At 33.2% G+C, this 16,141-nt stretch overlaps 1 protein-coding gene across 1 annotated transcript; it reads right to left on the reverse strand.

Annotated features, from left to right (window-relative positions):
- Positions 1–2,085: 2,085 nt before the first annotated feature.
- On the reverse strand, positions 2,086–5,194 carry LOC118058625 (triacylglycerol lipase OBL1). The gene is made up of 5 exons (XM_035071346.2): positions 4,830–5,194; positions 4,430–4,623; positions 4,052–4,085; positions 2,679–3,286; positions 2,086–2,524 (listed from the first exon to the last, which is right to left on the reverse strand). Exons 1-5 carry the CDS (start codon positions 5,140–5,142, stop codon positions 2,255–2,257), a joined length of 1,419 nt encoding a protein of 472 aa, XP_034927237.1. The 5' UTR covers positions 5,143–5,194; the 3' UTR covers positions 2,086–2,254.
- Between the last annotated feature and the right edge of the window lie 10,947 nt (positions 5,195–16,141).

Consider the following 16,141-nt stretch of genomic DNA (forward strand, 5'->3'; position numbering starts at 1 on the left):
TTCTTGCAATTTAACCCCTGATTCCAATAAATTAACTTGGTAAAAATTCAATTTGATCTCTTAAAGTTCCAATCCTCTCAATTAAGCTCAAATTATGCCCCAAAACTGAATTTTTCACCAATTAAGCCCCAAATAAACTTAATTTGACCATTTTAAAGTATAATTAAGTCCTTGCACTTAATTAAATCCTTCAATTGGGCCCAAATTAATTCTTAAACATAATTAAAATTCAATTTGACCCATGATTAAATCAAATTGGCCTATTAAAAATTTAATTATGTCCTTGGAGTTAATTTTTATACAAATTCATCCAATAATCATTTAATTTGACCTTGATTTGTATTTTTTCCTCCATTTTTGGGCATAATGGGATATAATTAGGCCTTGAATTTCTTCTAAAAATTACAGCTTGATTTTTTTCTATTTTTGTAGTCCTCTTGGACCTCACCTAATAGCTTAAGCTATTATGTTAAAATTGTCAAAGAACCATTTCAACCCAAAAGCTTAAGCTATTGGGTTGGGATGCTTCTTTGACATGGTATCAGAGTTTTGATGACCAAGTGGTCACAAGTTCGAATATCACTATCCCTATTTATTTGATAAAAATCAAGTACTAGATAATGTGAGCTTGTGTAAGTTTCAAGTCCAAAGGGCTTTCACTTGAGGGGTTATGTCGGAGAATAATATAAATCATATCTTAAGACCTTACCTAATAGCTTAAGCTTTTAGGTTGAATTGATTCTTTAACACACATAACCTTCAATTAAGTTTACAAATGTATTTATGATATATAAAAAAAAATTAACATACACATAAAACAATGCTTTTCTTTCTTAGAGAGGAATTTTTTTTTTAGTATTCAAATTATAATGACTCCAGGACTCAAAAAAAAAAAAAAAATTGTTGGTCAACAACTACGTCATCATCTTTGCCACGTTAAAAATAAAGCCCATCGCTTTGTCAGATCTTCACATGGATTTCTTGTGCGTCCTCCGTGATCAAAAATCAAAATCCCCCCTCTTCCTCTCTCTATACAACGAAATTCTATTTTTGTGCTGCCATTTTCAATGAAACACTAATATGCTTTCTCATTCTTAAACCAAGCTATCTCTCATCAAATAATAATAATAAAAACTATCCTATATGCAAATAGTTAAACTGTAGTTTATTTCTAGATCTTCATTATTTTTTTTAAATTTCATACTATGAACAATGTTATTAAACCTAAATTTATTAGGTTGATGAACTCAATTAATTCAATTAAAATTTAATTTGATTATTTAATTAAAAAATAAATTAATATTATTTTCATAAAAAAACATTGATTTGGATTAAATTAGATGAACCGTTAAATTCTTGGCTAAACGGATTGGATGAAGTTTAATAAGTTCGAATACCAAACACCGATATAAATTTTTACCTAATGTTTTGTAATACAATTAAATTGCTTATATAAAAATATATTATTGTTAGAATAAATTATCAAATTTATATTTTTTCTGATTTTTTAATTTTTTTTTGTATGTTTTTTCTTTCTTTATATAGTTTTAAAAATTGTTTCAAACACAATACAAATATATTATTAATTTCATCCTTAATATGATATTAGAAATTTACAGTAGTTTGTTTTTTTGGTACACTCAAATTACAGTCATATTTAATATAAATTAACTCCAAAATAAGTGTGTAATTGGCTTTCTCAAAAGTTTTTTTTTTGTTGAAAATACATAATAATTTTTTTTTTTTTTAGATTTTTTTTATTATAACATCAAAGTCATTTAAGATATTAAAAAAAATTAATTTGATGTTATTTTTAAATAAAATATACTTTTCAATCACATCCATAAGCGAAATTTACCACACTAACAAAGACTTACTGAATCATTCATTCATAATGTAATTATACGAGGAAATAAACAACCAAGCCTATCTTTAAATCTATTCATAAACAATTTTATATGTCATAAGAGTGTTAAGACATCGTGGATTGTTCTTGTTGGACAAAATGAAAGAAATAGGAGAACAGGACAAGATGATAATTTATTCTGCAGAACTGAGTTGCTTTATATAAGCAAGACAGTTACATAAAAATAGAAATTAATAGCTACTTTCATTATTTAAATCATAAAATTCTAAACAGACTTTTAAAAAGATAAGAAAACAACATTGAAGAATAAATAAATTGCAAAAGAACTGGTAATCGATGCTGACTTGGTCAGTTATTATATGCGGCCGGTGTTGATTTTTACGGTTCTTACTCCTGGTGAAGTTCTTGTTGAGAATCCTTGAGTTTAAGGGATCCCAACCGGGTAGAATTATCATAATCTTGAAGAATATGTTCTGGTATTCCTGGAACTATCAATCCTGCGAGCCTTAGCAGTCTCATAAACCAACTCTCTCTGTAGTCCTGGCCATGGAGGAAAGGGATTATAAAACTTCTGATAAGCTCCCAGAGAGCATTGAGGTACTTGGGGACTATCAACAACAAAGAGAAGTAGTTCTTGTTCGGCTCTTCTTGCATAACCTGTGTTCCGAATCACAATTATTATTAATGACTGTGTTAGTGACTTGTCAACAATTTTACTGAATACTGAGTTCTGCTGATACATAATCGAGTCAAGAAAAGAATCATCTGGTTGGAATTTACAAGCAAAATAAGAGAACGAGAGAAGACTGACCTTTCCTTTGTAGAAGCTATTGAAGTAGATGCAGGGACCGAAATGCTTGAATAAAAGAAGATTGTCATCATAGGGCAATCTAGGCACTATGTCATTACTGTAGACATGCCTCATGTACCTTACTTCATACCTTTTCAACTTATCTACCATAAATTCCCCAAATTGTCCATCTCCTACTCTGGGCTGCCCAAACGTGTAAACCCCTTCCAATCTCTCAAGCAACCAAGCCTCCTGGTGTAATGCTAACACTCCCACGAACAGTATAGCCAATGCCCCGCCCAAGCTATGCCCTGATAATATAAATTTTGCCTTCTCATTCTTGAGCAATATGTCCCTGAGCATTTGTCTGATTTCGTAGTATGCATAAAGATGGTCACCGCCTTGTTCAATTTCTTTGGGCCAGCCATTCTCTTGTTGGCCTAGGGCTTTCACGAAGCCACGGTGGAGCTTACCGATGCCTTTAAGGTCATACCACGAGAGATCCACATCTGTGCTCCAGTCATCTGCATCAAATGGGTTGGTCCCTCTGAAAGCCACCACAATTAAGGTTGGGTCAACCTTCTTATCTTGAAAAATTAATGCTTGCGTTGAGGCCCGTTCCTGGTACCCTGTGCGGCATTCAAATCAAATGTTCAAACAAATATGCTCTTTTATTTTGTGTGTTGCAAGTGTGATTGTGGTTTTTAATAAAATATTAAATTAATAATTTGATTTCTCGTGCTATCCTACGAGATGGAGTATTTTTTTTTTTCAATGCCAGAAGAAGAAGAAGAAGAAGAAGAAGAAGAAGAAAGAATGGAGTGCACCAGTCAAGTAATTTCCTTGTGTATCTCGCAGCCTACATCCCCTTGACCTGATGTTGCTTAAAGTCAAGAGCTTTGGATTTTACAACATGTTTACTTTTCTTTGTGTCTCTATTCTCTTTCTACGAACAACGCTTAAATTCTAAATCTTGTTCTTCTATAATAAAAACAAGACCATCATTTTAAAATCTTAACATATTATCAACGTGTATGTTTTTTCTCATCCTTGAAATGTCATGCTAAAATTTCCTTGCCGTGAATTGACTATAAGAGTTATTTCTATAAGATAATGGTTAGGTAAGAGTTATTTCAAAGAGATGGTGTTAAATTTGATAATAATTCCTAGATCATGCGGACCTCCATCTCAGTTGTGACAACATTATCATATAGTGTTCTTTCCGAGAAATGATAACCTCTAATTTTCTAATTGAAAAAGGTTAACCACAAATTCAAACTAAAGTAACTTGTAATATACTTCAAATAGTTAAATTATATATCATATCAACCTATTAGCCTGGACGGACTGATTAACTATGATTGAAATTTGAAAGTATAAGCCTTGCTTCTTACCGTTCCAGTAGTCGTAGGAACCCAAGAACTCCATCTGTAGAAAAGAAAACGAAAAACAACCATCGTTACATCTCATGGGATAGCAGTGAAACATTTTCATTAATCCCTCTAACTGCACTTTTTTTTCTTCACGGCTAGCTAGTATATATGATCAAAACTAATTCTACATATTGTACTGTAATTGAGGGATATGCCTACATTAAAAGTACCAGGTTTGTGCACATAAATTAAAAAAAAAAAAAAAGAGCACAAATTAATAAAAAAAAGGGAACAAGTTTTGGGCTCTAGCTAGACAGTTAGGTTTTATGTAACTCGATCCATGTTATAACCAAAAACAAAAAGTGTGTGTGATCATGTGGTGTTAGTGCTGATACTTACTTTCCAATGATCTTTGACGATGGTTTCGATGAAAGCTTTGTTTTCGTATGACAATTTGGCGGCCATCAAAGACAAGGAAGAGTTATATTTTATTTCCTCGGGTTTGCTACTTTTGTCTAGTTCTACTCTCCAGTCACAATGTCCAACCGCAGATCTAAACGTTGCCGATGATTCATCCGGCCTCACAACCTTGTCTGCATAAGTACAATAGCTATTAGAACCCCATATTCTACATTAAAGGGTTGATTGAAACTGCATGCACTCATGCATGGACATATATAGATTCGATCAAAAGGTGACCAAAAACGTTTTTTCAATGCAAAAGTAAACTGATTTATGCTCTAATTCTTCCCTGATTTTATGCCACGAAAAAATAAAAATTCACGGGAGCTGCACATACCCTTCAGATAATTCAACAGGAGCTTGAAAGGGCCACCGTTGTTTGAGATAAGATTTAACCAGTACTCTATAGCATGCCCTATTTGAGCCAGGGGTTCCCTGCAAGAAAGAAGGATTTTTTGCACAAGAATCGAGATGAAAATTAGCCATCGTTGATTAATATCTCTCAGCCGGTTCTCTTCGGGGCAGTCAACGAATTTTCTGCTTTGTACATCAGAGAAGAATAAGAGAAGAACGAGTTCCTTCAAACTAGCTTCCTTTGGATCGAGCAAGAACTTATCGTGACCGAAATGCTCGTCGTTGCAATTGGCCATGGCTTGGAAGCAAAGAAGAAATGATGAATTGATATCTCAATGTCTGATGCAGAATTAGCTGAAGGCTTCGATGTTTATATAGTGAAGTGACTAAGATTCCGTCCCTCAACTGTATACTCCGTTTCAATTAAGTTCTTAGAGTTCGAGATTAGTCAAAGTTACCCTAAACGACCACACATTACTCAATTTTGTCCCATATTAATTTACAGCCATCAAAAGAATTTACTACCAAAATTCATAAATCTTGTGCAACAAATAGAAACATTTTATGCTAAGAAATAAATTTTAAAAAAACGATATTTTGTTGAAAAACAACCAGATTAATAACTAAGTCTTACAATTTCTTTTTTCTATCACTTGCAACTCTGGTCTTGATTGGTAAGAGATCACATGACAATATATATACATATTGAAAGAGTTATTTATCTCTATCTCTTTTGATTGGTACGATATTGATTAAAATTTATAGCTTTTTTAGGGTAATATTGCTCAATTTTATATTTGAAGAATTTAATTGAAATCATGTGTATACTAGGTGACTAAACTGTAGTTTCCCATACATTTTGTAAAACGAAGACAGCCAACACGGCTTCCTGTCTTGGAATAAGACCAGGTGAAAGATTAAAAATCAATCATCCACGTGATTTGTAATTAATTGGCTTCGTCTCGTTTTAAAATTGAATAATCAATGGTCGTCATCGCGGCCTGGATGTCAAATTCCGTCCTAAGCTTAATCAGAAGAAATGGGAATCTGCACACAATCTTCCTAATCAACATGGGGAGAAGCCATTGAATTTGTTCAGATGGTCACCGACTTTCAAAGATGGATGGGAACGACGACCGAGTTCATGATTCTGCAATGACGTGGAATTGCACTTTAGCGAAATCACATTGGCACCTGGGAAAAGCAATAAATTGAAGCTTTGATTTCTTGAAAAAAAAAAAAAGGAGTATCTTTAGCGGGATGTAATAAGAAAATCCTAGGGAGCGATACAAGTTTCCCAATCACATCACAGTGCCTTTTTTTTTTTTGGGAAGAAAAAAAATAAAAAAACTAATTAAACCGAGAAAATTAAAAAAAATAGTTAAATAACAAAACTATATAACAAAAAACCGATTAAATTTTTAAAAAAACTGACTAGTTTGGTTTGGTTTTGATTTTTTAAACCTGAAACCGAACCAAACCGGTTTGAACAAGTTTTGTCCTAAAAAACCGAATCAAACCGAAATCAATCGGTTTGAACCGATTTCAATTTTTTTTTAAAATCAATTTAGTTATTTATTTTAATAAAATCAAAATAAACTAAATCAAACCGAAAATAATTACCTCTACTTCTCCTGTTTATGCAATATTTTATATTAACAGATACCTTTTAAATTATTTATAATTAGGAACTAGTCGATTTCAACTTGCCTCGAGGTTTCTGTTTTAAAGTGATATCCCAGTTTACATGTCAATTCAAGTTATTTTTTTCAAAAAAAAAAAAAAACAGTATTATTTTAATATAGAAATTCTAGTTTAAAGTAAGTTCAACATGGGCCACGTTTAGAATTAGTAAATGGTTAAAAAATGATTTGTGCGTGCATTAGTTTCTTTTTTGCTTTCGTGTCTAATCATTCAGCTTTGACTATGTCTATGAAATTTGAGATGTGATTAAGACTTTCTTTGATTTGAAAATAAACAAATAATTAATCCTGCATCAGATAAGCCTGTGCCCATTCTCTTACAAATATTTGAATTCAAATATGTTTATAGTCATTCCTTTGCATACTAATCAGACTCAGTCTAAGTATTGATCTGAAAAAAAATTAGTTAAATTATTATCAATTCATAAACATCAATTAGACTTTAAATTTTGGGTTTTTTAAATCAACTTATTAAACAAGTTAGATTTAATAATTATGTCTCCGTGCAAGTGTAATATCAATATTCACATGGCAAATAAGTTAGTGCTTCAATTAATATTAATCAATAATAATCAAGTGGTAAATAGTCAATTATAAAAAAAAAACTTTTTTAATTTGAATTTTATTGCTTTTATTTTTCAACCCATATAAAAGTGTGTGATTGACTAAAAATCTTAAATTAGCAGGTTTCCTTAATAGTTCGGCTCTTAAAAATGATAACGTTGTTAGATAATAATATAAATTATATTTTGAAACCTTACTTAATACCTTAAGCTTTTATGTTAAATTGATTCTTTGACATAGAGAATATTATAAATCATATCCTAGAACCTCACCTAATAGCTAAGCTATTAGATTGAGATAATTTTTTGATATGATATTAAAGCCTTAATGACTAAGCGGTCATGAGTTCAAATTTCACAATTTCTATTTATGTGATAAAAATTAAGCACAAAGTAGTATGAATCTATACAAGTTTTAAGCCCAAATGGCTTTCATATAAGAGGGTGTGTCGAAAAATAATATAAATTATATTTTGGAATCTCACCTAATAGCTTAAGTTTTTAGGTTGAATTGATTCTTTAACACACATAACCTTCAATTGAGTTTACAAATGTATTTATGATATATATATAAAATTAACATACACATAAACAATGCTTTTCTTTATTGGAAAGGAGTTTAAGGAGTTCGTATTCAAATTATAATGACTCCCAGGACGAAAAAAAAAAAAAAAAAATTTGTTTGTCAACAACACGTCCTCATCTTTGCCACGTTTGAAAAATAAAGCCCATAGCTTTGTTAGATCTTCACGTGGATTTCTCGCAAGTCCTCCGTGATCAAAAATAAAAATCCCCCTCTTCCTCTCTTTATACAACAGAATTCTATTTTTGTTCTGCCATTTCCAATGAAACACTAATATGCTTTCTCATTCTTAAACCAAGCTATCTCTCATCGAATCATAATAAAAAAAACTATACTATATGCAAATAATTAAACTGTAGTTTATTTCAAGATCTTCATTATTTTTTTAAATTTCATAATATGAACAATGTTATTAAATCTAAATTTATTAGGTTGATGAACTCAATTGTTTCAATTAAAATTTAATTTGATTATTTAATTAAAAAATAAAATAATATTATTTTCATAACAAAACATTGATTTGTATTTAATTAGATGAACCGTTAAATTCTTGGCTAAACGGATTGGATGAAGTTTAATAAGTTTGGATTCCAAACAATTATATAAATTTTTATCTAGTGTTTTGTAATACAATTGAATTGCTTATATAAAAATATATTCTCGTTAGAAAAAAATTATAAAATTTATATTTGTTTTTTACTCATTTTTTTGAGCCATATATGCTAATGGAGATGGTGTATATCCCTTTTAAATTGAAGGCAGGAGTTTAGTTCAATGTTACTAGGAGATTGACAAAAACAAAGGAGAAGGAAATGTTTTTCGAACCATGTTTCAGCTGGCATCTGCTCTCCTTATCCTTCTCCTTTGCTGCCGAAATTGTCAGGATTCTTAGGCTAATTAGGAGTCTTTATAATGCTAAATTCATTTCTTTGTTATCTGGTCTTTAAGGTTGGATAAAGCCATCAGAAGTTGCACTAAAAAATTGATTTTATTATTGTCGCAATTTTTTATTCCAACTTAGGCTTGAATTCTGATTTGGTTTCATGCAATAGCCAACCATCCCAACTATATCCTGTCACTTATGACATGTTGAAGAATTGACCTACACCTTTATTGGGTCCTAAGGCTCACTATTCTTATGGCAGACTCTTAGTCAAATTAGGATGATTGGCATTGTCAGTTTCCTGAATTAAATCAAGAGATCCTTTTTGACCAACCAGGCTGTAGCCAGATTCTATTCTTCAAAACGAACTTATCTCATTTTTAATCCTTCATAAAAGTTGTAGTCTTGTACATGTAGATTAGTTTGGGTTTTTGAATCGCTTGATTTTCATATCAGAAGCTCAAGATGTTCTCATTTGAATATCTAAACGTGAAAGTAGAGAATTATGTCGCGAGCAGAATTCTGACCCGAGTTTTGCACTAAAGACTCTGCTTCTGTCACGATTTTGCTAGTAATTATTCTTAGGTTATACTCTCGGTCATATCGGGGTGCTCGGCATTTGTCATTTTTTGAATCAGATCAGGAGACCATTTCTTACTAATCAGATTGCGGCCCAATTATGTTATGTAAAACGATTTTATCTCACCTCGAATCCTTCATAAAAGTTGTAGTCCTATATGTGTAGATGAATTTGGGTTTTTGAGTCGCTTGATTTCGATATCAGAAGCTCAAGATATTCATGTTTAAATATCTAATGAGAAAGCAAAAATTCTGCCGCAAACATTACGTGGCTGCTGCATTGTTTACCTTTTGCCTTATTTTTTTCAACAATAAACAACACCATCATACATTACTTCGCATCGTTTTTTTCCTTTTTTTTAGCTGAAAAAGGCAGCACCATTTTTGAAACAACCCATTATGGTACTGTTTATTTGTATTTTTTAGAATAGTACCTCCCATCTACAACTCTTTCCCTCCTTTGCAATCGTTCATGCTGACTTTTCTTTTATTCCCTTGTCCTTACGTCCGCAAGCCAGCTTGGTTTATACGAGTGCCACCTATTTTCATGTCAATTCTGCAGTTGCAATGAAAACGGATTCAACAAGGGAATGGCTATGTACGTTCACAGCTAGCTGTTAAAGAATGTCGCACCCGACATCGCGTCTGCCCTAAAAAAATAATTCTCTCTTGAATTAATTATGGAAAAAGAACAGATTTCTGGCATCCGGTTCTTTTAGGGGAAAATGTCTTGTTTGAGGAGTCGCCACCTAGTATTATGGTCACTAGGAACCCTAACTGGTCAACAGAGATTCTATGGTTCGGGATTGGTTACGTAAAAGGGAAGATATTATCACCCCTTAAACGTTCTGCCTAAGGCAAACTGCATTGTTGGTTTTGTCTTCAATTGCTAAATATTTATTCGCTTATGCTATGATGATTTGTTTATAATATTCCTGACTCTGGCGCCAGTGAATATTCGAGCTCGAATAATTCCAACTCTGGCGTTGGTAAAAATTCGTAGCTGAAAAAAAATTAGATCAATATTTTGTAATTCCCTACTTTAGCGCCGATAATTAAATTAAAACAAAAATTATTTTTAAGCATGCACATATTTTATTTTTTTATTTTTTATTTTTCTGCTATTTTTTTCTATTTGTTTTTTGTATTTTTTGGGGCTGGGCCTAGCTCAGCCCACATGGGCTGGGCCAGACTCAGCCCGGCCTGGCCACTGGCCCAAGCCAGTGGCCCGGCTGGACAGAAGAAGAAGAAGCACGCGTGAAGTTAATTCACGCGTGTATGAATAGTGTGAAGGTAATTAAATTACCTTCACACTGCATTTGACACTTATTGAATGCAGAGAAGGGAAACTTACCTGTGCAGCGAAGAACGGTGATGAAGACGATGGCGCGATGGCTCTTATCTTTTGTTTCCCGGTGTAGCTCCACTGTCCTTTGGATTTTTCTTTGTCTGCAGGCGCGAAATGGTTTCTTTCCTTCTCTGTTTTCCTTTTTCCCCTTTGAGTTGTGTTTAGGAAGGAAAAAAACTTTGGTCCCTGCTTTCGAACTCCCCTACTCTGGACGAAGACTACTATGCTAAGGATCCTGGAACCGGGGATTGGCTGGACCCAAGCTTTCTCGGGTTCGTTGCTTTGTTTTTGCTCTGGTTCTGTGACTCTCCGTCTCTGTTCTTTCCCTCTCAGCGGTTCTTGGCGTGGCTGCTGGGATGAAGAAGATGATGAGTTGACGATGGCGCTGGCAGTGCTGGTGCAGTTGTGTTGGAGAATGGCAGTGGCTGGTTTCTGGAAGAATTGAAGATGATGACAATTCTGGTCTTGCGTTCTTTTTATTATTCTGGACTTTCTCTCTGGTTTTTTTCGTTTGGGATCTTTAACCTCCCGGTCCTGGGTTTTTCTTCCCCTTTAACCCTGGATTTATACTCTCGGTTCTGTGTTTTCTTTCCCCCTTGGGTATATTTTTTTTGTTCTGCGATTTCTTCCTCCCTTTTCTGGGTTTATTCTCCGTTCAATCCCTTTTTTTTTTTTTTCGTCCCCCCTTTTCGGTTCTGTGATTCCAACCCCCCCTTCTGTGCTCTCTCATCTTCTCTGGCTTTATAGCCAGAGAATACCAACCATTCGAAACGGCTTCAAAGCCATTACTGCCAGAAAACGGCTCCTGAGGAAGAAGGCGAAGAGGGCGATGAACAGCTTCTAAAAACGGTGCCGTTTGTGTGATGGGAATGACAATTTTCAATCTGGTCACTGAAGTTCTGAAATCGTGCAATCAAGCCCCTGTGTAAATTCTAATTGGACCCCTGTATTTTGGCGCTTTCTACAAACTAATCCTTGGATTTTAATCTTTGCAATTTGGACCCCAATTAAACTCCAAACTTTGATATTTCTTCAATTAAGTCCCTGATTTCATTAATTTAATTAAATCCAAAGTCCAATTAAGTCTAAAACTTAGCAATTCTCCAATTAAGCCCCTAATTGGATGAATTAAATTAATTCCAAGCTTAATTAAGTCTCAAAACTTATCAATTCTCCAATTAAATCCTTAATTGGATGAATTAAATTAATTTCAAGCTTAATTAAGTCTAAAAATTTAATCAATTCTCCAATTAAACCTTTAATTGGATTAATTAAATTAATTCCAAAGTTTAATTAAACCCCAAAACTTCCAATCATATTGCCCTTAACCCAAATTTTAATTCATTCTTTATTTATTTCATTTTACTTGTTTTTTTCATCATTATTATTATTTTTTTTTATCATCATTTTTATCGTTTTTTTTAGTAAATAAAATAATAATAATAATTAAATAAAAATGGTCAAAAATTGGGTTATGACAAAGAAGACAGAGAGGAGCCTCACACCATCTAAGGACTAGGATTTTATCCCTAATACATGTCGCACCTCGCGGCGGAGCGCGGCGACTTTTGATTGATTTCAAGGTCTTTTGTTTTTGTAAAGGGAGTCACCACCTAGTATTTTGGTCACTAGGAATCCTAATTGGTCTTTCGGAGATTCTAAGACAAGGGATTGGTTGCGTAAAGGGAAGGTATTAGCACCCCTAGTACGCCCTACCTAAGGTAAGCTGTTTGGTGTTTGGTTTGCTCTATAATTGCTATGGTGTTGGTGTTTTCTAATCCCATCAATTTTTCTAGGTTTGATTCAAATAAAATTTATTTGGATAGAAATCCAAGGAGATTCCATGTGCTTTGAAAGCTCATTTTTCCCTTTAGTATTTCAAGAGTTTGCGACTCGTAAATCACAAGGAAATGGGCCAAAAAAAATTAGAAATCTAGGGCGCTACAAAAAAACCTATATTTTTTAATATTTTTATACTCTCACGGCTCGTAAACCGTTGAGTAAGAAAATTTTTGTAATGTTTTTGATTATAATCAAGGCTTCTTTCACGGATGTGTGCGGATTTATTACTCCCAATAATATTTTGGATATTCGTCCTTTAAGGATTTTTTTATCCAAACATTAGCGGTGAATAATAGATTAATTCCCCGCCAAATAGGATTTTTATATTTTTTTTGAAATATTGGCCAATACCCTTTGGAGTTTTACAAACATGTTGTAAAATCCAGAAATGCAAGAAAATAATTTTTTTGTTGTGTTTACAAAATCCATGCGAAAACACCTTTGTCGAAACTTCAAATATTTTTCTATACATATATAAAAAAGGAATTAAAAACATTTTAGGGTATTGGCCGTATGCAACACACAAGAAAAATTTTAAATTTTTTTTTATCGAAACACATAACATCACAATTAAACGTAAACACCAAAATGGAAAGTAGCAAGCCATCATTTATATTACAAGAACTGCAAGAAGTTTGAAACAATTCGTGACAAAAATCGTTCAAAGCCAAATCTTAAAAAAAATCGTTCAAAGTAAAATTTTGAAATCAACATCCTGCTACATATGTCCATGAATCATGACCCATTTTTTTTTCATGTCATCCGGGAGAAACTGCCATACTTTATACAAAAAGGAAAAGCTTGGGACGGCATGCTGTTATAATACAATTATATCACGGAATAAAAAAACCAAAGAAAACCTGGCCGGCTATTTCAATTAAAGAGCATGGAAGGACACTTAACAGGAAAGGGAGCTGATGATGAAGAAGCAACAGTCCCCTTCCCTGGTTCCTTAAATCTGAAACAGCGAAAGAAAGAAAAAAAATGGAGAAACACCAGAAGCTAGCCCTCTTAACACAGTCAGTCTAAAATTGAAAACGAATGTGCAAAAACAAAACATATACAAAAGATTTAAAGGCAGCAAAGGAAGAGAAAATTAGGACTTACCTGCAGGTCTCGCTGAAATGGTTTACTGCAACAAATTGCAGGTCTTGCAGAAATGGTTCTCTGCAACAGCTGAAATAAAAAACAAGTGCACGTTGTTGTCAACGTTTAAAGCAAAACTCCCTCTCTGTCTTGTCTTTTTTCTTCCCTCACGGTGACACCAGAATGCAAGCAAGAAAACTCCCTCTATTCTGCGTTTTTGTTTTACTCTGCCTCTCTTGCGTTTTTCCTTTATTTTTCTGTTCTCTTTGTGCTATTTTTTTGCTCTCTTTTTGCTGCCTTTTTGCTTCCCCCATTAGGTCATTAGAGGGGCTTATATATAGTCTAAATATGTCTCCATTTAGGAAGGATTCAATGCATTAATCCTAGGACGTAAATCCCTACTGATTTGCAGTAAAAAAAACGCAAAAGGAAGCTGCAATATTCTAATTTTGTGCTGGTGCTTTACGTCTGATTTCTTTCCAATTTTAGAGGAGGGTCTGGTTGTTTTCTTTCCTTCCATAGGGCCAACTGCTCCCTTTGAAATGAGACCAGAAAAAATGTGGTTGCAGCTCCCAAAATCAGGCATGATGATAAAGGAAAAACAGCAGGAATTTGCAGTGAAAAAAGGAAAGAAAATCAGCTGGAGGGTGCAGCTGCAAGGTCTCATTTTCCTTATTGGTGTGGAAAAAATACTGTCATTTATGATGATTCATCTCCCCTCTCCAGCTTTCAATATCCTTCTTCAATTCAATCCCTTATTTTAACAATTTTTTATTTAATCCTTGGTCCAAAAAAAATCCTTCGAATTAACCCCGCGAACTTGGGCTATATCCTTCCTGCGGCAGAATTTTCTACCTTTACGTTAGATATTCAAATGAGAATATCTTGAGCTTCTGGTATCGGATTCAAGTGATTCAAAAGCCAAAATTATTCTACGCATCTAGGACTACAACTTTGATGAAGGAGTCGAAGTCAGATAAATTTTTTTTTACAGAACAGAATCTAGCAGTAATTTGGTTGGTCAAAAGGGATCTCCAGGTCTAACTCAAAAACTGATGAATGCCGAGAATCCTGATATGGCTGAGAGTATAAACTAAAAACAAAAATAAAAAAACTAGGCCAAACAGAGTTTTTTTAGTGCAGACTCAGGTCAATATCCTTCTCGCGGCAGAATTCTCTACCTTCACGTTAGATATTCAAACGGGAATACCTTAAGCTTCTGGTATCGAAATCAAGCGACCTAAAAGCCCAAATTCATCTATGCATCTAGAACTACAACTTTGATGAAGGAGTCGAAGTGAAATAAAATCATTTTATATAACAGAATCTGGCAGTAATCTAGTTGGTCAAAAAAGTTCTTGATTTAACAATGCTGAGCATCCAAATCTGACTAAGAATCTAACTAAAAATTACTTTTGAACCAATTTGTCTACACTCAAATTACAGTCATATTTCTTATAAATTAACTCCAAAATAAGTGTGTGATTTGAATTTATTTAATTGTGCTCGATCAATTATGCTTTCCCTTTTCAAGATTGTCCCATTGTACAACCGTCGAACGCGGGTTGCAAAGATTTTCAAGGGCCATGTGTCCCGAAATGACTGAAAAAGTGACCCAAAAAAGTTGAAAGTTCATTTAAAGAAAAATAAATTTAATATATTATAAAAAAAGATAAGAAGAAGCAAATGAAAACATATATATATATAAAGAATATTTAAAATAATTATTTGTATTTGTCCACATTCAAACACTATCTCTACTACAAATAAAATCGTTAATAGCTGAAATTCATTAATAGCTAAAATTAGATTAATTACAAATAAAATCGTAAATATTCTTATGTCCGACCAAGTGGGGAAGAATTGGTCTATCAGCAAAGAGTCCATTCTCTCTCTCTCTCTCTCTCTATATATATATATATATATATATATATATATATATATATATATATATATGTCCAAGAATAAGAAATATTCCGCCAGTTTAAGGAAAAAACTTATGCTAGTAATTATTATCCTAAATTTAATTTGAAAACGGTGAAGAACTGAAGATAATATAAAATAAATCTATCCAATACTTTTTCGAAATCTCTAGAATTATTTTGGAGTAATTTTTTTCATCTTTAAAAAAGGAAAGAAAAGGAGAAACATATCTCATCTACATCATCTTGTATCCTCTTCTCCAAGATATTGACCAAAAAAGTACTATAGTGCATTCATCCACCAGCATTTATTATTTTCCTTTCCTAGTTTCCCACACATACACACATATATAAATATATAGCGTGAAAGTGTTCCTTCGCCAATGCGAGATACTATCATAGCAACTGTGTCAGTATTAATACCATTGTCACATTTCGTCAGATCCCTCGTTTTCTGTTGTTAGAATTACGCGATCTTGAGTGCCATGAAATCATCACAAAATAAGGAGGCCTCTAGGTATATGCAAGGGAAAGAAATTTAAAAGAGAAAAAGGAACGCAAGACAAAGATTGGCATGCTCACCTAAGATTTTGAACAGTTGGGCATCGTATTCAGAGATTGTAATTATTGATGTCAATACAACAAGGATTAATGCAGGGCCTAAAGATCTGAAGATAGAACAAATAGCCATGCATAAAAGCTAGCTCTTGACAACCCCACAAGCTAACATCACTATTCACTAGAAAAATGCATTTATAAATCCAGCTCACTCAGTGCCCCCATGAG

This window comes from Populus alba, chromosome 14 (genome assembly GCF_005239225.2).
Source record: "Populus alba chromosome 14, ASM523922v2, whole genome shotgun sequence".
NCBI classification, from domain to species: Eukaryota; Viridiplantae; Streptophyta; class Magnoliopsida; order Malpighiales; family Salicaceae; genus Populus; species Populus alba.

Coding starts and splice junctions, on each gene's coding strand:
- LOC118058625 (XM_035071346.2), bottom strand. CDS start 5,142: ATGGCCAATTGCAACGACGAGCATTTCGGTCACGATAAGTTCTTGCTC. Junction 4,624..4,829: donor CCTGTTGAATTATCTGAAGG/GTATGTGCAGCT, acceptor GTACTTATGCAG/ACAAGGTTGTGAGGCCGGAT. Junction 2,525..2,678: donor ATAGCTTCTACAAAGGAAAG/GTCAGTCTTCTC, acceptor TTCGGAACACAG/GTTATGCAAGAAGAGCCGAA.